General features: G+C 42.3%; 1 protein-coding gene across 3 annotated transcripts in view; it reads left to right on the forward strand.

Annotated features, from left to right (window-relative positions):
* Positions 1–2,832: 2,832 nt before the first annotated feature.
* LOC141048095 (interleukin-13 receptor subunit alpha-1-like) overlaps positions 2,833–25,923 on the forward strand; it is a 142,785-nt gene continuing 119,694 nt past the window's right edge. Inside the window, exon 1 of one of the 3 annotated variants that reach the window (XM_073543488.1) lies at positions 2,833–2,922. Coding sequence is in view for 2 of the 3 variants with exons in the window: in XM_073543485.1 (XP_073399586.1) it covers positions 5,970–6,156 (187 nt within the window). In the remaining variant the exon portion in view is untranslated. Of the gene's footprint in view, positions 2,923–5,710; positions 6,157–25,923 lie in introns of those variants that run through there. The other 2 variants (XM_073543485.1, XM_073543484.1) reach the window with 2 other exon arrangements.

Consider the following 25,923-nt stretch of genomic DNA (forward strand, 5'->3'; position numbering starts at 1 on the left):
GACAAATTGCAAGACATCTTTTGGGGTCCAATTTCTCCTGTTGCCCTTAGGAAAATAAAAAATTGGTGGCAAAAATATCAATTGGTGGAAAAAAATGATTTTTTTTATTTTCACGCCTGGGCATTATAAACTTCTGTGAAGCACTTGGGGGTTCAAAGTGCTCACCCACATCTAGATAAGTTCCTTGGGGGGGGTGTAGTTTCCAAAATGGGGTCACTTGTGGGAAGTTTCAATAGTTTAGGTACATCAGGGGCTCTCCAAACGCACATGACACCCGCAGACCATTCCATCAAAGTCTGCATTCCAAAACATCACTACTTCCCTTCCGAGCCCCGACGTGTGCCCATACAGTAGTTTTCTCCCACATATGGGGTGTCAGGACAAATTGGACAACAACTTTTGGGGTCCAATTTCTTCTGGTACCCTTGGGAAAATAAAAAAAATTGGGGACTAAATGATCATGTTTGTGGAAAACTACGATATTTTTATTTTCGCGCCCGGGCATTATAAACTTGTGTGAAGCTCTTGGGGGTTCAAAGTGCTCACCACACATCTAGATAAGTTCCTTAGGGGGTCTAGTTTTCAAAATAGTGTCATTTGTGGGGGGTTTCCACTGTTTGGTACATCAGGGGCTTTCCAAACATGACATGGTGTCCGATCTCAATTCCAGCCAAAAAAAAGTCAAATGGCGCTGCTTCCCTTCCGAGCTCTGCCGTGCGCCCAAATAGTCGTTTACACCCACATATGGGGTATCAGCATACTCAAGACAAACTGCACAATAACTTTTAACGTCCAGTTACACTTGGGAAAATAAAAATTGGGGGTGAAAAGATCATTTTTGTGGTTTCCAAATTGGGGTCACTTGTGGGGGGGTTTTCATTGTTTAGGTACATCAGGGGCAGTAGCGTAGCTACCGGGGGCGCAGAGGGGGCGGTCGCCCCGGGCCCCGAGCTTTGAAGGGGCCCACCAAGCTACGCTACTGTAACTGTATCTGCGTGCACAGCGCGCCAATACAGTTACATTCTGCGGCAGAGCAGGGAGAATCGATTTCCCTACTCTGCCGCCCAGCCGCTATGGGCCCTGAGAAGGCGGTGGGGGGCCCTGTGCCAGCAGTGGGCCCCCCACCTCACAGCTTTAATTTCTGTGCGCACAGGACCTGTGATGAGGTCACGGGAGGGGCGGAGTCAGGGGGTCACATGACCAGGGGCTTCATCTGCTGCAGGGCTCTGCTGTGCTGGTTGAGGTGAAGTAAGTTTCTGTATGGGGTCAGGATTGGTTTACAGGGTGGATGTAGCAGAGCTGTGTGTGTTTGAGGTGTACAGAGCGGAGCCAGGTGTGTACAAGGTGTACGGAGCAGAGATATGCATGTATGAGTTGTACAGAGGAGCGGAGCCGTATGTGTATGGAGTGAGCAGAGCTGTTGGTGTACGGAGCGGAGCCAAGTGTGTACGGGGTGTACAGAGCAGAGCCGTGTGTGTGTACAGAGCAGAGCCGTGTGTGTGTACAGAGCAGTGCCGAGCGTGTGTGTACAGAGCAGAGCCGTGTGTGTGTACAGAGCAGAGCCGTGTGTGTGTGTGTGTGTACAGAGCAGAGCCGTGTGTGTGTGTACAGAGCAGAGCCGTGTGTGTGTGTGTACAGAGCAGAGCCGTGTGTGTGTGTACAGAGCAGAGCCGTGTGTGTGTACTGAGCAGAGCCGTGTGTGTGTACTGAGCAGAGCCGTGTGTGTGTACAGAGCAGAGCCGTGTGTGTGGGTGTACAGAGCAGAGCCGTGTGTGTGGGTGTACAGAGCAGAGCCGTGTGTGGGTGTACGGGGTGTACAGAGCAGAGCCGTGTGTGTGTGTACAGAGCAGAGCCGTGTGTGGGTGTACGGGGTGTACAGAGCAGAGCCGTGTGTGTGTGTACAGAGCAGAGCCGTGTGTGGGTGTACGGGGTGTACAGAGCAGAGCCGTGTGTGTGTGTACAGAGCAGAGCCGTGTGTGGGTGTACGGGGTGTACAGAGCAGAGCCGTGTGTGTGTGTACAGAGCAGAGCCGTGTGTGTGTACAGAGCAGAGCCGTGTGTGTGTACGGGGTGTACAGAGCAGAGCCGTGTGTGTGTGTACGGGGTGTACAGAGCAGAGCCGAGTGTGTACGGGGTGTATGGTGCGGAGCCGTGTGTGTACTGGGTGTGCGGAGCGGAGCCAGGTGTGTACAGAGCGGAGCCAGGTGTGTACAGAGCGGAGCTGCATGTGTACAGCGTGTACGGAGCAGAGCCGTGTGTGTACAGCGTGTACGATGCAGAGCCGTGTGTATAGGGGGTGTGGAGCAGAGCTGTGTGTGTATAGGGGGTGTCAGGTGCAGTAATAGGGACACATGCGGCAGCAGAGGCTCAGTATTGGGGTGTCAGGTGCAGTAATAGGGACACATACGGCAGCAGCAGCTCAGTATTGGGGTATCAGGTGCCGTAATAGGGACACATACGGCAGCAGCTCAGCATTGGGGTATCAGGTGCAGTAATAGGGACAGATGTGGCAGCAGTGGCTCAGTATTGGGGTATCAGGTGCAGTAATAGGGACACATACCCCAATGCTGAGCCGCTGCTGCCGTATGTGTCCCTATTACTGCACCTGATACCCCAATACTGAGCCACTGCTGCCGCATCTGTCCCTATTACTGCACCTGATACCCCAATGCTGAGCCGCTGCTGCCATATCAGGTGCAGTAATAGGGACACATATGTCAGCAGCGGCTCAGCATTGGGGTATCAGCAGGATGAGGAGTTTGTGCAGGTTGGGGATACATGGTGATAGGGCTGGAATATGAGAAGTGAAACGTGTTGTTGTTGCATTCTCTGTAGCAGAGTCCTGGCTGGAGTTGTCATGTCTGTCTGGGCCAGATGGAAAAGACGTGAAAAGTGACCCATTCCATCAGAAAGAACGTCAGCGGTAAGACACCAACTATACCTCTGCAGTAATCACATATGTTTTGTAGGACTGGTATTTACCACTGACCATATTGCGGTAATATCAGTGTTGGTCTTTATATAGGGATTATTTTCAGTAACAGCGCAGTCATCTCCTACATCCACTATTAGGGTGCGTCACCGAGTTGTAATCAAAGTTACCTAATTAGGGGCCCCCAAGTTTCGCCCGCCCTGAACCGAAACCCTAGCTACGCCTCTGATCAGGAGCTCTCCAAACGTGACATGGCGTCCGATCTGAATTCCAGCCAATTTTGCATTGAAAAAGTCAAAATGGCGCTCCTTCCCTTCCGAGCTCTGCCATGTGCCCAAACATTGGTCCCCCCCCCACATAGCAGGTATCGGCGTACTCAGGACAAATTGCACAATAACTTTTCCAGTCCAATTTCTCCTTTTACATTTGGTAAAATAAAAAAAAAAAAAAAAATTGAACCTGAAGTATTTTTTTGAGAAAAAAAGTTAAATGTTAATTTTTTTTTAAATATTCAAAAATTCCTGTGAAGCACCTGAAGGGTTAATAAACTTCTTGAATGTGGTTTTGAGCACCTTTAGGCTGAGTTCACACGTGGCGCTTTTTTTCGCGTTTCCGCAGCGGTTTTAACCACGCGATTTTGCCGCGAAAAATAAGCATCCCATGCATTCCTATGGAATTCCGCAATGCTGTGCTAATGCTGCGGTTTTTACCGTGGCGGAATCGCTTTGCGGTAAAAACCGCAGCATGCTCATTATTTTGCGGAATCGCGGCGATCCCGCACCCATAGGAATGCATTGTTCCGCTTACTTCCCGCATGTGGCTGTGCACAACATGCGGAAAGTAAGCAGAACATTTGCGGATGGTACCCACGGTCCGGAGGAGAGGAGACTGTCCTCCGGGCTTTGGGTACCTTATCCCTGTAAAAAATAGAAATAAAAATAAAAAATATTGTTATTCTCACCTTCCGGTGTCCCGCGCAGCCTTCTCGCTTCTCTCCACGCTCCCGGTCCCAGTAATCCTTTGCGAAAATGCTTGCGATGGTGTCCGATCTCGCGGGATCGCGAAGTCTCGCGGTCATTCGCGCGATCCCGCGAGAACTGACGTCATCGCGGGCATTTTTGCAAAGGATTACTGGGAACGGATGCGCGGGACGTCGGAAGGTAAGAATAACAGTATTTTTTTTTTTTACATTCTATCTTTTACTACTGATGCCGCATAGGCGGCCTCAGTAGTAAAAAGTTGGTCACACTTGTCAAACACTATGTTTGACGAGTGTGACCAACCTGTCAATCAGTTCTCCAAGTGATGCTACAGATCGCTTGGAAAACGCTAGCATTTTGCAAGCTAAATACGCTTGCAAAATGCTAGTTTTTCCGCGGGAAAATCGCGGGAATTTAAAATGCGATTTTCCCGCGGACTGGAATTCCAGAATTCTCGCGGTAATTTCCGCGAGAGTTCCGGTACGTGTGCACTTAGCCTAAGGGGTGCAGTTTTTAGAATGGTGTCACTTTTGGGTATTTTCTATCATATAGACCCCTTCAAATGTGATGTGGTCCGTAAAAATAAAATGTTGTTGCAAAAATGAGAAATCGCTGGTCAATTTTTAACCCTTATAACTTCCTAACAAAAAAAAAAATTTTGGTTCCAAAATTGTGCTGATGTAAAGTAAACATGTGGGAAATGTTATTTATTAAGTTTTTTGTGTGCTGTATCTCTGTGATTTAAGGGCATAAAAATTCAAAGTTGGAAAATTGCGAAATTTTCAAAATTTTCGCCAAATTTCCGCTTTTTTCACAAATAAACACAAGTTATTTGAATGAAATGTTACCACTTTGGCTAGTTTCACACTAGCGTTTATGAGCGCAGCGACGGCCTGTGCACGGCCGCCGCTAAGCCCCGCCCCCGCCGGTAGCTCCGCCCACCGGCGCATGACGCTGCATGCGCCCTGCGTCCCCTATCTTTATCACAGGGGGTGCAGGCCGTGCGCAGTATGCGTTTGGCGGGGCATGCGCCTTTTTGACGGTGCGCCGACGCAACCAAACTGCAGCAGGTTGCGTTTGGCGCAGGTCGGCGCACCGTCAAAAGGACGCATGCGCCGCCAAACGCATACTGCGCACGGCCTGTGCCCCCTGTGATAAAGATAGGGGACGCAGGGCGCATGCAGCGTCATGCGCCGGTGGGCAGAGCTACTGGCGGAGGCGCGGCAGGGGGCGGGGCTTAGCGGCGGCCGTGCGCAGGCCGTCGCTGCGCTCATAAACGCTAGTGTGAAACTAGCCTAACATGAAGTACAATATGTCATGAGAAAACAATGTCAGAATCACTGGGATCCATGGAAGAGTTCCAGAGTTATTACCTCATAAAGGGACAGTGGACAGAATTGTAAAAATTGGCCCGGTCATGAACGTGCAAACCACCCGTGGTAGTGAAGGAACTTCTGGAGGCAGATGAGCTCTCATGATTTTACTTATGGGGTCTCAGACCACAGCGCGCTGAAGACAAATGCACATCACAATTTTCAGATTTATATTTTTAAAATCTTTAGAAAACCTCCTAATGTCCTTTACAATTCACATTTACTTGTCACTTTGTGTTGGAATAATAATAATCTTTATATAGTGCTAACATATTCCGCAGCGCTTTACAGTCTGCACACATTATCATCACTGTCCCCATTGGGGCTCACAATCTAGCTAATCACATAAAATCCCAATAAAACACACGGGTTGCGGATGTAAGAGAATGTGGAGAAGTTCAGGGGTCGGAATACTTTATGAAGGCTCTGTGTCATGTAACATGAAGGCAATCGGGACATGGAAGGCGCGTACCTCAGGCACTGTGAGAGGAAGAAACGAATTGTCCGGCTGACACGGTCTGCATGAGGCAACTGCTCCCAATACAACTTCCGAAAAGCGCGGTGAGAGCACGTCCCGGAGATAACGGGGGCAGAGCCGTCACCAGCACACCTGAGCAGCGAGCAGACTACGCCTCGGCGGTGGAGGCGGGAGACCGGGCCGAGTGTGGGCGGAGGCGTCCTGGGAATGTGGCCGCGGCTACCGCGCTGCTGGGAACAGGAGAGCGCTGCCCTGTACAGGAGGAAGGACGCGGAGAACAGCACCGGGACTTACCGCACACTCACTGCTATGGACCTGCCCGGCTGCCGCCTGCTGCTCCTGCTCTGCTGCCTGGCTGCCGACTGGTGCCGCGGCTCTGCGCACCCCGGACCCGGTGAGTATCGGTCACTGGTCACAGCCCGGGACATGGACTGCAGGGAGCCCGGAGTAACGCCTGCCTGATAGTGTGGGGGTATACAGGAGCCATTATGTATAGCCGCACATGGATATATGCGAGTACTGTATCTACACACTAATCTATAGTATGTGTCTATATACACGTGTACTGCATGCATACTAGCATAGGTATGTATACGGTATATATACGCATACGGTGTATATAGGGTACTGTATGTACACACTAATCTATAGTATGTGTCTATATACACACGTGTACTGTATGCATACGGTGTATATAGGGTACTGTATGTACATACTAATCTATAGTATGTGTCTATATACACGTGTACTGCATGCATACGGTGTATATAGGGTACTGTATGTACACACTAATCTATAGTATGTGTCTATACACACACGTGTACTGCATGCATACTAGCATAGGTATGTATACGGTATATATACTTATACTGTATATAGGGTACTGTATGTACACACTAATCTATAGTATGTGTCTATATACACACGTGTACTGTATGCATACGGTGTATATAGAGTACTGTATGTACACACTAATCTATAGTATGTGTCTATATACACACGTGTACTGTATGCATACTAGCATAGGTATGTATACGGTATATATACTTATACTGTATATAGGGTACTGTATGTACACACTAATCTATAGTATGTGTCTATATACACACGTGTACTGTATGCATACTAGCATAGGTATGTATACGGTATATATACTTATACTGTATATAGGGTACTGTATGTACACACTAATCTATAGTATGTGTCTATATACACACGTGTACTGTATGCATACGGTGTATATAGAGTACTGTATGTACACACTAATCTATAGTATGTGTCTATATACACACGTGTACTGTATGCATACTAGCATAGGTATGTATACGGTATATATACTTATACTGTATATAGGGTACTGTATGTACACACTAATCTATAGTATGTGTCTATATACACACGTGTACTGTATGCATACGGTGTATATAGAGTACTGTATGTACACACTAATCTATAGTATGTGTCTATATACACACGTGTACTGTATGCATACTAGCATAGGTATGTATACTGTATATATACTTATACTGTATATAGGGTACTGTATGTACACACTAATCTATAGTATGTGTCTATATACACACGTGTACTGTATGCATACGGTGTATATAGAGTACTGTATGTACACACTAATCTATAGTATGTGTCTATATACACACGTGTACTGTATGCATACTAGCATAGGTATGTATACGGTATATATACTTATACTGTATATAGGGTACTGTATGTACACACTAATCTATAGTATGTGTCTATATACACACGTGTACTGTATGCATACGGTGTATATAGGGTACTGTATGTACATACTAATCTATAGTATGTGTCTATATACACGTGTACTGCATGCATACGGTATATAGGGTACTGTATGTACACACTAATCTATAGTATGTGTCTATACACACACGTGTACTGCATGCATACTAGCATAGGTATGTATATGGTATATATACTTATACTGTATATAGGGTACTGTATGTACACACTAATCTATAGTATGTGTCTATATACACACGTGTACTGTATGCATACTAGCATAGGTATGTATACGGTATATATACTTATACTGTATATAGGGTACTGTATGTACACACTAATCTATAGTATGTGTCTATATACACACGTGTACTGCATGCATACGGTGTATATAGGGTACTGTATGTACACACTAATCTATAGTATGTGTCTATATACACACGTGTACTGTATGCATACTAGCATAGGTATGTATACGGTATATATACTTATACTGTATATAGGGTACTGTATGTACACACTAATCTATAGTATGTGTCTATATACACACGTGTACTGTATGCATACTAGCATAGGTATGTATACGGTATATATACTTATACTGTATATAGGGTACTGTATGTACACACTAATCTATAGTATGTGTCTATATACACACGTGTACTGTATGCATACGGTGTATATAGAGTACTGTATGTACACACTAATCTATAGTATGTGTCTATATACACACGTGTACTGTATGCATACTAGCATAGGTATGTATACGGTATATATACTTATACTGTATATAGGGTACTGTATGTACACACTAATCTATAGTATGTGTCTATATACACACGTGTACTGTATGCATACGGTGTATATAGGGTACTGTATGTACATACTAATCTATAGTATGTGTCTATATACACGTGTACTGCATGCATACGGTATATAGGGTACTGTATGTACACACTAATCTATAGTATGTGTCTATACACACACGTGTACTGCATGCATACTAGCATAGGTATGTATACGGTATATATACTTATACTGTATATAGGGTACTGTATGTACACACTAATCTATAGTATGTGTCTATATACACACGTGTACTGTATGCATACGGTGTATATAGAGTACTGTATGTACACACTAATCTATAGTATGTGTCTATATACACACGTGTACTGTATGCATACTAGCATAGGTATGTATACTGTATATATACTTATACTGTATATAGGGTACTGTATGTACACACTAATCTATAGTATGTGTCTATATACACACGTGTACTGTATGCATACGGTGTATATAGAGTACTGTATGTACACACTAATCTATAGTATGTGTCTATATACACACGTGTACTGTATGCATACTAGCATAGGTATGTATACGGTATATATACTTATACTGTATATAGGGTACTGTATGTACACACTAATCTATAGTATGTGTCTATATACACACGTGTACTGTATGCATACGGTGTATATAGAGTACTGTATGTACACACTAATCTATAGTATGTGTCTATATACACACGTGTACTGTATGCATACTAGCATAGGTATGTATACTGTATATATACTTATACTGTATATAGGGTACTGTATGTACACACTAATCTATAGTATGTGTCTATATACACACGTGTACTGTATGCATACTAGCATAGGTATGTATACGGTATATATACTTATACTGTATATAGGGTACTGTATGTACACACTAATCTATAGTATGTGTCTATATACACACGTGTACTGTATGCATACGGTGTATATAGGGTACTGTATGTACATACTAATCTATAGTATGTGTCTATATACACGTGTACTGCATGCATACGGTATATAGGGTACTGTATGTACACACTAATCTATAGTATGTGTCTATACACACACGTGTACTGCATGCATACTAGCATAGGTATGTATATGGTATATATACTTATACTGTATATAGGGTACTGTATGTACACACTAATCTATAGTATGTGTCTATATACACACGTGTACTGTATGCATACTAGCATAGGTATGTATACGGTATATATACTTATACTGTATATAGGGTACTGTATGTACACACTAATCTATAGTATGTGTCTATATACACACGTGTACTGCATGCATACGGTGTATATAGGGTACTGTATGTACACACTAATCTATAGTATGTGTCTATATACACACGTGTACTGTATGCATACTAGCATAGGTATGTATACGGTATATATACTTATACTGTATATAGGGTACTGTATGTACACACTAATCTATAGTATGTGTCTATATACACACGTGTACTGTATGCATACTAGCATAGGTATGTATACGGTATATATACTTATACTGTATATAGGGTACTGTATGTACACACTAATCTATAGTATGTGTCTATATACACACGTGTACTGTATGCATACGGTGTATATAGAGTACTGTATGTACACACTAATCTATAGTATGTGTCTATATACACACGTGTACTGTATGCATACTAGCATAGGTATGTATACGGTATATATACTTATACTGTATATAGGGTACTGTATGTACACACTAATCTATAGTATGTGTCTATATACACACGTGTACTGTATGCATACGGTGTATATAGGGTACTGTATGTACATACTAATCTATAGTATGTGTCTATATACACGTGTACTGCATGCATACGGTATATAGGGTACTGTATGTACACACTAATCTATAGTATGTGTCTATACACACACGTGTACTGCATGCATACTAGCATAGGTATGTATACGGTATATATACTTATACTGTATATAGGGTACTGTATGTACACACTAATCTATAGTATGTGTCTATATACACACGTGTACTGTATGCATACTAGCATAGGTATGTATACGGTATATATACTTATACTGTATATAGGGTACTGTATGTACACACTAATCTATAGTATGTGTCTATATACACACGTGTACTGTATGCATACTAGCATAGGTATGTATACGGTATATATACTTATACTGTATATAGGGTACTGTATGTACACACTAATCTATAGTATGTGTCTATATACACACGTGTACTGCATGCATACGGTGTATATAGGGTACTGTATGTACACACTAATCTATAGTATGTGTCTATACACACACGTGTATATAGGGTACTGTATCTACACACTAATCTATAGTATGTGTCTATATACACACGTGTACTGTATGCATACGGTGTATATAGGGTACTGTATGTACACACTAATCTATAGTATGTGTCTATATACACACGTGTACTGTATGCATACGGTGTATATAGGGTACTGTATGTACATACTAATCTATAGTATGTGTCTATATACACGTGTACTGCATGCATACGGTGTATATAGGGTACTGTATGTACACACTAATCTATAGTATGTGTCTATATACACACGTGTACTGTATGCATACTAGCATAGGTATGTATACGGTATATATACTTATACTGTATATAGGGTACTGTATGTACACACTAATCTATAGTATGTGTCTATATACACACGTGTATTGTATGCATACTAGCATAGGTATGTATACTGTATATATACTTATACTGTATATAGGGTACTGTATGTACACACTAATCTATAGTATGTGTCTATATACACACGTGTACTGTATGCATACGGTGTATATAGAGTACTGTATGTACACACTAATCTATAGTATGTGTCTATATACACACGTGTACTGTATGCATACTAGCATAGGTATGTATACGGTATATATACTTATACTGTATATAGGGTACTGTATGTACACACTAATCTATAGTATGTGTCTATATACACACGTGTACTGCATGCATACGGTGTATATAGGGTACTGTATGTACACACTAATCTATAGTATGTGTCTATACACACACGTGTATATAGGGTACTGTATCTACACACTAATCTATAGTATGTGTCTATATACACACGTGTATTGTATGCATACGGTGTATATAGGGTACTGTATGTACACACTAATCTATAGTATGTGTCTATATACACACGTGTACTGTATGCATACGGTGTATATAGGGTACTGTATGTACACACTAATCTATAGTATGTGTCTATATACACGTGTACTGCATGCATACGGTGTATATAGGGTACTGTATGTACACACTAATCTATAGTATGTGTCTATACACACACGTGTACTGCATGCATACTAGCATAGGTATGTATACGGTATATATACTTATACTGTATATAGGGTACTGTATGTACACACTAATCTATAGTATGTGTCTATATACACACGTGTACTGTATGCATACTAGCATAGGTATGTATACGGTATATATACTTATACTGTATATAGGGTACTGTATGTACACACTAATCTATAGTATGTGTCTATATACACACGTGTACTGTATGCATACTAGCATAGGTATGTATACTGTATATATACTTATACTGTATATAGGGTACTGTATGTACACACTAATCTATAGTATGTGTCTATATACACACGTGTACTGTATGCATACGGTGTATATAGAGTACTGTATGTACACACTAATCTATAGTATGTGTCTATATACACACGTGTACTGTATGCATACTAGCATAGGTATGTATACGGTATATATACTTATACTGTATATAGGGTACTGTATGTACACACTAATCTATAGTATGTGTCTATATACACACGTGTACTGCATGCATACGGTGTATATAGGGTACTGTATGTGTCTATACACACACGTGTATATAGGGTACTGTATCTACACACTAATCTATAGTATGTGTCTATATACACACGTGTACTGTATGCATACGGTGTATATAGGGTACTGTATGTACACACTAATCTATAGTATGTGTCTATATACACACGTGTACTGTATGCATACGGTGTATATAGGGTACTGTATGTACACACTAATCTATAGTATGTGTCTATATACACGTGTACTGTATGCATACAGTGTACCGTATATAGGGTACTGTATGTACACACTAATCTATAGTATGTATCTATACACACACGTGTACTGTATGCATACGGTGTATATAGGGTACTGTATGTACACACTAATCTATAGTATGTGTCTATATACACACGTGTACTGTATGCATACGGTGTATATAGGGTACTGTATGTACACACTAATCTATAGTATGTGTCTATATACACACGTGTACTGTATGCATACAGTGTATATAGGGTACTGTATGTACACACTAATCTATAGTATGTGTCTATACACACACGTGTACTGTATGCATACGGTGTATATAGGGTACTGTATGTACACACTAATCTATAGTATGTATCTATACACACACGTGTACTGTATGCATACGGTGTATATAGGGTACTGTATGTACACACTAATCTATAGTATGTGTCTATATACACACGTGTACTGTATGCATACGGTGTATATAGGGTACTGTATGTACACACTAATCTATAGTATGTGTCTATATACACACGTGTACTGTATGCATATGGTGTATATAGGGTACTGTATGTACACACTAATCTATAGTATGTGTCTATATACACACGTGTACTGTATGCATACGGTGTATATAGGGTACTGTATGTACATACTAATCTATAGTATGTGTCTATATACACACGTGTACTGTATTCATACTAGCATATGTATACACTTATATACTGTACTGTATCTACACACTAATCTATCATATATACACACACTAACATATGTATGTATGTATGCGGTATATAGATATATACACAATGTGTGTGTGTGTATATACACACTTATATGTATGTACTGTATATGCGGACTAAACTATATATATTGACATATGTGTAAGTATTAACAATATGTGTGTGTGTATATATATATATATATATAGTGGGGTAGCGCTGTCATTCGGGTAGGGGATCCTCGCTAGGCAGCGACTAAAACACATCCAGCACCGGGTTTTCATAAACGATAACCTAGTCCATGCGGTTTATTCCTCCATCATAAACCCACAGAAGCAACATAAACAACAGCTTAGCGCCTATTATCGCTTCACTCTGGTTATCCTTATATCACACAGGTTAAGCAAATGTCCATTACACAGGCTCTTCAGCCTCAGTGCTATCTCATCTACGTCAGGGTCACTCATGGTTTCTTCACCATCATGCGGCAGACGTCCATTCCCTCCAAGGAATTATCAGGCACATGCAGCCATTACACACAGCCTTCACTGCAGTCAGAAGGCAGCCCCCATCTCACTCAGACGGGACCTTCCACACTGGACCAACCAGGTCCCAGCATTCACATGTGACCTACCCTGGCAACCTTATATGGTCCGTAGCCACGCCCACCAGGTCACATGTTTATGACCTCATCACAGGTCCTTCATACACACTTTACAATAGTGTTATTAAACACCCCCCCCCGGGTGGGTTTGTAGGTAACTAGTCCCTGACACATTGAACCAGCACCTCAGCAGTATCACAGCTGATTAACACACATAAATCTCCATCTCAAAGCCACCCACCTTGACATACATAATGGTCATTCAGTATCTTGCCAATCATCCACTCTCCTGGGACATCCATACAGTGCCCCCTAGTGGACACAGTGGTCACTACACCAATAAATATATATATATATATATATATATATATATATATATATATATGTACACTAATATATGTGCTTGATTGTGTATATATTAAGAATATATACACAATTGTATATGTTGTACTGCATTGTGTGTGCATATATATTATAAATGTACACAAACATTAATATATGTTGCATGTACTGTAAATACACACTAACATATATGAATACATACACACACTTGTGTATCTACACAAATATTACGAGTACTGTATATGCACACTAATCTATGTATACACACATACTTGTATATACATACACTAATAAATACTTATATTACAAGTACTGTACAGTATGTACACACTAATGTACTGTGGTGTAGTGTCTGAATATATGCACGCTAATAATTTGCATGGCTGTATATACACATCATATATATGGTACATACACACAAACTTGTATACATAGACACATATTTCGGAATGGTATATACACTTATAGGAATACATATATCGCTAATGGTATACATACCCACAAATATGTATGTACACATACACACATGTATAAAGAAAAAAAATACATATAGGGAATTGTATACACACATGTATGAGAACACAAGAACATTCACATGCACACATGTGTTGCTATGGAGATATTACATATAAGTGGTATCCTCACACACAGGCTTATATACCTGAAGACACATAAGGCTATACATATGTATAACCAGAGGGTCTTGGGACTAGACGGGAGGGGGGCAGTGACAGCCATTGCACCCTGGCAAGGGCATTAAGTACAATACAACAGCAACTAAATGAACCTTTGCCGCAGGCGAGGTAGAGTCTAGCTGCAGCCCCGCTTATATACCTGATTACTTTTTGGGTAAGTGATCTGCTGATATACAGCATAGGGCCATTATGTTACTGTCTGAATATATTTACGGTATTTGTATTGATTCTGTGTGAGAATCTGGAATTCCTTCCCTGAGGAGGTGGTGATGGCGAACTCAGTCTAGGGGTTCAAGAGAGGCCTGGATGTCTTCCTGGAGCGTAACAATATTGTATCTTACAGTTATTAGGTTCTTTAGAAGGACGTAGATCTGGGGATTTATTCTGATGGAATATAGGCTGAACTGGATGGACTAATGTCTTTTTTCAGCCTTGCTAACTACGGTATGTTACTATGTATGTATGTGATCTGTAAGTAAGGAGTGCCCTCACATGTCTGTGCATTTAATTAGATCATATATGTACCGTAATAATCCATATTTGCTATTTTATTTCTTGCCTGTTCGTCGTATTTCTCATCAGTTACTGCTCAATGGCAGGCCACTGTTCCCAGCACTAATGAAGCTGCCATACATAGTAGGTAGCTGTCAGTTCAATGGTCTTCCCCCCCCCCCCCCCCCCCAGTGGATATAGGTCGGTCTCAGACATCCGTGTTTTGCAGTCCGAGTGTATACCCCAGGACACACGGTGCTTGTGGACCTCCTGACCCGACCTCGACCATCTCATAGCCATGCATGAGTCTCCTGATATTGGTGGCTGCATGCATCTGGTCTTTTCAGTGTTTTTCTCTGTGCTGTGTGTTGTCTTTTCCTGTGATGAATAAGGTTGATATTTTGATTATTATGAGCTATTACTGGTTGCACATTGCTTGTTACGTTGTTGTTTTTCACAGGCGTGTAACTGTACATATGTGGCTCGCACATCCCTGTTGATTTTTTTTTTTCTATTGAGTGTTGTCCACTACTTTGATAACCCCATGGCAATCATGTATCAGACATCAGGAGGAAGTTAGCAACCAGCCGCAGCTACAGCTTCCTCTTGGTGTCTGATTTGTCCGAATGTGGAGAGAATAAAGGCAGCACTGATTTGCCGCAGGGCTGCCGTGACATAAGAATGCGGCACGAACCTGGGAAGAGCGAGTATAAGAAACGGTGTCCACGGCCCTATATTCTCTCATCTGAGAGATTTCAGGCAACTATGCAAATGGCACGGATCAAACACTGAACAGTGTGTGATCTGATTCTCTCTTATGAGTAGAAGATAGAGAAGCAAATTTCTCCATCTTCTCTATTCATTGAGTGCGCAGATATTGGTCTGCACTCAGATGTGAGCCGAGTGCAGTCCGATGTTTTTTGCGCACTCATTGACTTGCATGGCCGAGTGCGATTCAAATATCAGAACAAACTTGGGCATTCCAAGAAAAGTTGGACATGTGCACAGCCCCAGTTCAGGTCGGAAGACATGCAGTTCAGCTCAAACAATGTAGGATTGATCTTCAGCTCACCTGGTTCAGCCTGCCCAGTCCTCCTTTCCATAATCTCGGTGCACGGAGTGGATCCATCCCCATCTGGGAGAAATGCTCAATGAAAAAAAGTTTTTTTTTTTTATAGTTCCAGCACACGATGTGAAAAAATTAAGAAAAGCCTTTATTTAATCCATAATTAAAAAATGCAATTCCAGTGGTGATAAAAGCATGTGTAGGCTTACGCGTTTCGGATCATATTTGACCCTTAATCATAGCATGCTATGATCCGAAACGCCTAAGCCTACACATGCTTTTATCACCACTGGAATTGCATTTTTTAATTATGGATTAAATAAAGGCTTTTCTTAATTTTTTCACATCGTGTGCTGGAACTATAAAAAACTTTTTTTCATGCAGTTCAGCTCAGTATTGGGCACCGAACGTAGTCTGTATGGTACAGATGATGTGTGAATCCAGCTCTATCCTGTATGCCTTAAATGTCTTTCATGAGCAACACTTTCAAAATGTGCCCAATTGCCCCTTTTTTTGTTGCCTATTCCCCAGTGAAGAAACAACAAGCCTCCATAAAGCTGCATAGAAGGCAATGCGTGTCAGAATGTGGGACACGGTTTGGTTCTTTTTAAACATGCTCTTTATCGGCAAGAGAGCTAAAACACTTAAACTTTGATGAATTAATAATTTATATGTAACCGTAAATGGCGCCTATAAAAAAAAAAAAAAAAAAAAAGTACAACCAGTCTTGAAGAAGAGACCTCATACAACGTTTGTTAACATAATAATTTTTTCCTTAAATCATTTTAAAAGGAATCTGTCAGCTGGATTTCACCCCCCAAGCTATTTATATTCTCATGTAGCTGTTTGAAAAACACATCCAGCAACACCTTTACATGGCCAGAATGGAGGAATCCGTTCTCCAATTGATATACCATAGCCCTTCAGTCTCGTTTGCATATCTGAAGTCTTGGTCGCTCCAGCTCTATTCTCCCCCCAGTGTCGATTCCTGCTTGATTGACGGCTCTTTTGCCTCAAATCGCAAAGTGTAGAGGTGTCAGTCAAGCAGGAAGAGGCGGCGCTGGGTGAGGAATAGAGCTGGAGCGACAGAGGCTTCGGATCTACAATAGCTTTTCAGTCTCATTTGCATATTAATACAAATTCCAACATTTCAGTTAATGGAGGAATGTTCTGGCCGTGTAAAGGAATTTCTGGACTTGTCTCTGAAAGAACTACATGACCATATAAAGAGAATGAAGGCATTTTGAAATGTTCTGAAAGTTGTACAGCGCTTACCCCATAAATGATAAGTCTGGGTGCCAGGTGCATCTCCTGCCCAAAGTCATTGTTGTAAATGGAGTGGTGTTCAGCAAACTTCCTGAAATTGCAGGTGGATTCAAAAGGTTAAATACTTATTCCTTCATTTTATCCCATTCTGTAGTCTTTGCCAACTTGCAAAAAAATCATAAGGACTCTTTAAAGCTATGTTATTACTACACACATGGGCAAAATTGTTGGTACCCCTCGTTTAATGAAAGAAAAACCCACAATGGTGACAGAAATAACTTGAATCTGACAAAAGTAATAATAAATCAAAAATCTATGAAAATGAACAAATGAAAGTCAGACAATGCTTTTCGATCATGCTTCCACAGAATTTAAAAAAAAATAAAACTCATGAAATAAACCTGAACAGAAATGATGGTACCCCAGAAAATAATGTGACAAAAGGGACATGTTAAATCAAGATGTGTCCACTAATTAGCATCACAGGTGTCTACAATCTTGGAATCAGTGAGTGGGCCTGTATAGCGGGCTACAGATACTTACAGTGCTGTTAGTGACATGGTGTGTATCATACTCAACATGGACCAGAGGAAGCGACGGAAAGAGTTGTCTCAGGAGATTACAAAGAAAATTATAGACAAACATGTTAAAGGTAAAAGTTATAAGACCATCTCCAAGAAGCCTGATGTTCCTGTGACTACAGTTGCACATATTATTCAGAAATTTAAGCTCCATGGAACTGTAGCCAACCTCCCTGGACGTGGCCGCAGGAGGAAAATTGTTGACAAATCAAAGAGACGGATAATATAAATGGTAACAAAAGAGCCCAGAAAAACTTCTAAACAGATTAAAGGTGAACTTCAAGCTCAATGAACATCAGTGTCAGATCACACCATCCATCATTGTATGAGCCAAAGGGGACTTCATGAGAGACAACCAAGGAGGACACCATTGTTGAAAAAAAAAAATTCATAAAGCCAGACTGGAATTTGCCAAACTACATGTTGACAAGCCACAAAGCTTCTGGGAGAATCTCCTATGGACAGATGAGACAAAAATGGAACTCTATGGCAAGGCACATCCACTCTATGTTCACAGATGGAAAAATGAATAATATCAGGAAAAAAAACACTGTCCCTCTTGTGAAACATGGATGAGGCTCTTATGTTCTGGGGCTACTTTGCTGCATCTGGCAGAGGGTGTCTTGAATCTGTGCAGGGCACAATGAAATCTCAAGACGATCAAGGGATTCTAGAGAGAAACGTGGTGCCCAGTGTCAGAAAGCTTGGTCTCAGTCGCAGGTCATGGGTCTTGCAACAGGATAATGACCCAAAACACACAGCTAAAAACACCTAAGAATGGCTAAGAGGAAAACATTGGACTATTCTGAAGTGGTCTTCTATGAGCCCTGACCTAAATCCTATTGAGAGCTGAAACATGCCATCTGGAAAAGGCAACCTTCAAACATGAGACAACTGGAGCAGTTTGCGCTTGAGGAGTGGGCCAGAATACCTGTCGAGAGGCGCAGAAGTCTCATTGGCAGTTACAGGAATCGTTTGATTGCAGTGATTGACTCAAAAGGTTATGCAACAAAATATTAAGTTAAGAGTACCATCATTTCTGTCCAGACCTACTTCATGAGTTTTATTTTTTTAAATATTCTGTGGAAGCATGGTTGAAAAGCAATGTCTGACTTTCATGTGTTCATTTTCATAGATTTTTGATTTATTACTTTTGTCGGATTCAATTTATCTCTGTAACCATTGTGGGTTTTTCGGTCATTAAACGAGGTGTACCAATAATTTTTACCACGTGTGTGTGAGTATTTGGTGAGTTTTGGATGTTGCAGATTTTCAGCAGCATTTCTAAAATGCTCCTATTAGGTTACTTGTGTTTTTCCTTTGCTTTTTGGAGTGCGTTTTTTTTTTTTTCCTAACTTGCGTTTTTATCACCTTTTTGGCACTGCTGTTTTTGTCTCCATATTTTTAATGAAGATGCTCTGTTTTGTGATTCTTCCTGTTAGACGGCTTTTATAAAACTCAATTTAAAATCATGTGCAGATTACATGGAGATTCTCCTCATCTCCTTCAAGTATGAGGAAACAATGTGCAAGTATAACTCATGTTTGCAGAAAGAAAAATTATGGTATGTTGCAGATTTTAAAGTCACTGCAAGTCAGTTTACACAGTATAAAAAAATACAATGAGCATTTAGATAACTCCCACACATTTTGCTGGAACTGTAATACTCTGCTTTTTTTATGCAGTTAAATAACCAGCATCAAAAATGTTCCAAATACTCGTCGTGGGAATTTGGCCTCTAAAAGGTTGTCCATTCTAAAATGACGCTTAAAGGGGTTTACAAGCAAAAGTTTATTTTAATCAATACATTTTGGAATAATAATATTTTCCGCATTTGGATGTTGTCGTACCATAGCTCCTGGGCAGGGGAAGAAGGAAAAGAGAGTATACAGACAGAACATCATGGGATCACAGCTGATTCTTTCTGGGAGGTAAAACATTTCCCTGCTTGTTTTTAAAGAGAATCTGTCACCCCTTTTTTTGAATATGAGCTGCCGGCACCGCCATCAGGGGCTTATCTACAGCATTCTGTAATGCTGTAGATAAGCCCCCAATGTACCCTGAAAAAGAAGAAAAAGGAGTTAGATTATACGCACCCAGGGGCGGTTTGGGTCTGGAGGGAGTCGCGGTCCGGTCTGGCGCCTCCCATCTTGCAACGATGACGTCCTCTTCATTCCTGCGTCGCGGACCTCTCCCGGTGCCTGTGCACTGAAGTACTCTGCTCTACCCTCAACAGGGCAGAGCAGTGCGCGTGCGCAGGAGCCACGACAGGAAGGAAAGAAGAGGACTGCATCGTATGAAGATGAGAGGCACTGGACCGGACCGGACGCCAGGGTGAGTATAATCTAACTCTTTTTTTCTTCTCTTTCAGGTTACATCGGGGGCTTATCTACAGCATTACAGAATGCTGTAGATAATCCCCTGATGGCGGTGCCGGCAGCTCATATTCGAAAAAAGGGGTGACAGATTCTCTTTAAGCAATGTTTTACTTCAAACAAAGGAATCATTTGCGATTGCGTGCTGGAATATCTGTATATTTTAATTAAACCAATGCAATTGTGGAAATTATTATTGTTCCAAGATCTGTTGATTAAAACAATTAGTGCCAGGAACAACGATCACTTGTCCGCAAGTATGCAATATGCGTACTACTGGCCAGAACCCGACTACGCTATTTCCCATGCGTTCAAAGCAAGTATATTGAGCAAGACTGGAAATAGTCTAGTCGGGTTCTGGCTGAAAGTATACATATCGCTAACTTGTTGTCACATGACTGTTGTTCCCAGCGCTGACACCCAAGAATCGCAGCATGCAATTCACACTGTTATGTGAGGATTTATAAGTCTGAAGTCACATAGAGTGACTGCAAACTTGTTATTTTACACCGGACAATCACTTTAAACTTTCTCATAAGACCCAATCTTACATGTAAGCCTTAGCAGTGTGTGGACTGCACTGGCAATATCTCCTAATAAATGCCCAGGGACCTGTTAGTCCACTGAGGACCTGTGCCCATTGCATGGGCACTACCACATTGCCTGTTGCAGCAGGAGCAGTTCCGAGCTGTATTCTAAGCACTGGTCCTGCTCTCTCCTCTGATATCAGATGTAATGGAGAAGCACATTTTATTTGTCTTCTGACTTAAGGCCCCGTCACACATAGTGATCTCGCTAGTGAGATCGATGCTAAGTCACAATTTTTGTGACACAACAGCAATATCGCTGTGTGTGACAGCGATCAGCGACTGCCCCCCCTGCCGGTATCGCTGATCGCTGCAGGAAAGGCCAGGACTTTTTTTTTTGGTCGCTTGTCTCCCACTGGCCAGCACGCATCGCTGCGTGTGACAGGCGGGAGACCAGCAATGTGCTGGTAACTAATGTACACATCGGGTATCCAAGGGACGCGTGTCCCTTAGATACCCGATGTGTACGTTAGATACCAGTGCGCTGATGCAGGGAGCTGGTAACTAACGTACACATCGGGTATCTAGGGACGCACGTCCCTTGGATACCCGATGTGTACGTTAGTTACAAGCTTCCTGCATCAGCGCGCTGGTTACTAACGTGCACAGCGACGCCGGGCTTCGCTGTGCTGATCGCTGGTGAAGCTGCCTGTTTGACAGCTCACCAGCGATCACATAGCGATTCACCAGCGATCCTGACACATTGATATCGTTGTCAGGATTGCTGGTGAGTCACTCTGTGTGACTCCTACCTAAGTGTCGAAGGTCACGTGTGGCTCCTGAGGCTGCACGTTCTACACAATGCCCTAGGTGGGTAGTGTAGTTTTTGCATTAGCAAAACTGCATATAGACAGAAGTCCCATTCCCTTCTCATGATATTTACTTTAGATTTAGTAATGTCAGCTTTCGTGCAACATTATCCACCTTTCACCCTGCTCATATGTGTTGGTGGAATTCATGGAATCCTTGTTAATCTTCTGTACAACCTCCGGCACTGAACATGTCTGACCCGTACATGACATGAAATGGGGGGTTTTAGCTGCAATTGAGTATCCACTTAGCATGCACAGGAAGATCCCACAGCTGGGACGTTGCACAAACCTTCTGTTGGCCACGTTCAGTATTTGACATCAGTATCTGTAAGCCAAAACCTGAAACTGGGTGATAAATCCAGAAGTGGTGACGTGTTTCTTTTAGGCTATGTGCACATGCTGTGGATTCACCTGCGGGTTTTTCCACGCGGAACCGCAGGTAAAGTGACCTGCGGTTTGGCTTGCGGTTTCACACCTCTACTATGTTAAAGGTGTGAAACCGCAGCGGAATCCACAGAAACAATTGACATGCTGCGGTTTATAAACCGCAGCAAAACCGCGTGGAAAAAACCGCAGCATGAGTACAGCGGTTTTTAAAACCCATAGGGTAACATGGTACTGTACCATGTCTGTGGAACTGCTGCAGTTCCGCAGGGCCAAAAACGCTGCGGAACTGTAGCAGAATCCGCAGCGTGTGCACATAGCCTAAGGGTGTGTGCAGACGCTGTGGAATCTGCCGCGGATTAATCCGCACGGATTTTGCAAAAACCGCAGATAAACCGCAGGTCAAAAGACCTGCGGATTATCTGCGGTTTTGCCTGCGGTTTGGTCCTGCGGATTCACCATCTCCACAATGGTGGAGATAGGAACCCGCTGCGGATTCCGCAGAAAGAATTGACATGTCAATTCTTTCTGCGGTTTCAAAACCGCAGCAAATCCGCACGGATTTTTCCGCAACGTCAGCACAGCGGTTTTTTTTTTTACCATTCATTTGAATGGTACTGTACACCGCAGCTAAAACTGTTGCGGGTCCGCAGCGCCCAAAACCCCTGCGGAAACGCAGCGGAATCCGCAGCGTGTGCACGTAGCCTTATACTTTTCCTCTGATTTTTTCACTCCTGCTTTTGACTTATAAACGCTGATGTCAAATACTGACCAAATACTGAATGTGCCAATATGGCCTTAAAAAACTACCTGATGGATTGGTAGGAGACATTACTCTAACAACGGCTGTCTGATAATATAGCATTGTGTATGAGCCATATATTTTGTGCTCGGACTACTTTATACATGATGTGTGCAGTGTCAGCTATATGCAGTGGAAATCCTACAGACGCATAATGTATTTTTCGGTTCTCATTGTTCTTTTGTCTTTAGCCAGGTCAGTATATAAAATTTTTCTTGTATTCAATCATGCATCAGACTGTACAGTACTATCCCTTACATGGACGTACATTATTTAGTTTTTTAATAACACAGGAGCCTTAAAGGGGTTGTCCAGGCTTTTCACATATTCTCTGTGCATATCTGGACTGCAGAATGCTGACAATAAGTAATTTACCTTCTGTGGCCAGTTTGCAGGGTTTGCTAGATATTATCTCTTACTTGTAAGAAAAACGTCCAGGGGGGTGTGTTCTGGCATTGAAATGAGAACTGGTCGTTTCCTCCTACTCTACTAAAAACAGGCCCTCCCCGACCACATGAAGAAGCCTATCCCTCCTCACACAGTAGCAAATCCTCCCCCTCTAGCAGCCTCCGTGCAGAGAGCAGACCCACCCAGCTGCTCCTCCCCCAGACACATGCTGAACAGTGTTCTATGGAAAGTGAAACTAGTGAGGAGGAAACGACCATTTCTCATTTCAATGCCAGAACACAGCCCCCCTGGACGTTTTTCTTACAAGCAAGAGATGATATCTAGCAAACCCTGCAAACTGGCCACAGAAGGTAAATTACTTATTGTCCGCATTCTGCAGCCCAGATATGCACTGAGATTATGTGAAAAGCCCGGACAACCCCTTTAAGATACCAGATCCTACTGTCTCCAACATCGTAGTGCGTGTCAGAGGTATAAGTCTGTTATTAATCCCATCATATCATTTCCCAAATGCAGAGATTGGATCCTTTCAAGATGAAGCTAGGATATTTTTTCCAGTGTATACTAAAGAGGTATCCCTGTTCTGATCACTTCCGCATTGGGACACGAGAGGGGTCGGTGATGTTACGTCTATTGATACCTAAATCAAAACCAAAGAAATGAGCCGGAGCATAAGTTGGCATGCATGTAACATGTAGAAGCTCATTCATACTGTGGCAAGTTAACAAAATGTAAGACAGAAATAAATAAAATGAGCATATAATAATAATAATAATAATCTTCATTTTTTATATAGCGCTAACATATTCCGCAGCGCTTTACAGTTTGCACACATCATCATCACTGTCCCCGATGGGGCTCACAATCTAAACCCTTCAGTAAGTAAATAGTAATACATGTAAATAACATTGGTACGTAGTAAATACTGTTTTTGATCAAAGAGCATAAAAGCCATCCCACTGCGACAAGGTGTACCGTAATTGGGACAGTCCTATCCTCTAATATTAAAACCTCATCTTGTGTCAGACAACATCAATATAGATGGAGGGGAAGAGCAGAACCAGAACCCGCCTGTTTCAGACACTTGGCCATGGGAAGCTATATAAATGAAATGCCTAGCTCAAAAGCTCAAAAAAGGGGGACCACACCCCTCTTTGTACAAGAAACTTAAGTAAAACCAAAGAAATGAGCCAGAGCATAATCTAATATATAAAGCTCAAAGTGTGTGTGTATGTATGTGTGTGTGTGTGTCCGGGATAGGCATCCGCACCGTCGCAGCTACAGCCAAAAAATTTGGCACAGTCACACGTCTGGACCCCGAGAGCGTCCTAAGCTATGTTGTGAGGCGAAATTTTAACCCCGAGCGTTCCAATTCACCAAACAATTTTGCCCCTGTCTACATACTGGGGAAAAAGTGTGTGCGCGTCAAGCCCCGCCCCTCATTATGATGTCATAATGCCCCTATCTTCATAATGGTGAAACAGTGTGTGCGTATCAAGGCGCACCCCTCATTATGATGTCATAATGGTTTCCATGGCGACGCTGATGTCATCATAGGTTGCAAGCCCCGCCGCCGCTCATTATGATGTCATAATGGTTGACTATGGGATGGAGGATGTGTGATGGGTATATGGGCACTCGACTATGGGATGGAGGATGTGTGATGGGTATATGGTCATTGGACTATGGGATGGAGGATATGTATGACGGGTATATGGGCACGGGACTATGGGATGGAGGATGTGTGATGGGTATATGGGCACTGGACTATGGGATGGAGGATATGTATGACGGGTATATGGGCACAGGACTATGGGATGGAGGCTATGTATGACGGGTATATTGGCACGGGACTATGGGATGGCGGATATGTATGATGGGTATATGGGCACAGGACTATGGGATGAAGGATATGTATGATGGGTATATGGGCACAGGACTATGGGATGAAGGGTATATATGATGGGTATATGGGCATGGGACTATGAGATGAAGGATGTGTGATGGGTATATGACCACTTGACTATGGAATGGCGAATATGTATGATGGGTATATGGGCATGGGACTATGGGATGGAGGATGTGTGATGGGTATATGGGCATGGGACTATGGGATGGAGGATGTGTGATGGGTATATGACCACTTGACTATGGGATGGCGAATATGTATGATGGTTATATGGGCACGGGCCTATGGGATGGTGGATATGTATGATGGGTATATGGGCATGGGACTATGGGATGGAGGATAATTATAATTTGTTATAACTAACCACAGTTAGTTTCTATGCTCGGGCAGCGCCGGGCTCTTCAGCTAGTTTGGTATACAAGCCATG

This window comes from Dendrobates tinctorius, unplaced genomic scaffold (genome assembly GCF_039654945.1).
Source record: "Dendrobates tinctorius isolate UK_male_01 unplaced genomic scaffold, ASM3965494v1 ptg000133l, whole genome shotgun sequence".
NCBI classification, from domain to species: Eukaryota; Metazoa; Chordata; class Amphibia; order Anura; family Dendrobatidae; genus Dendrobates; species Dendrobates tinctorius.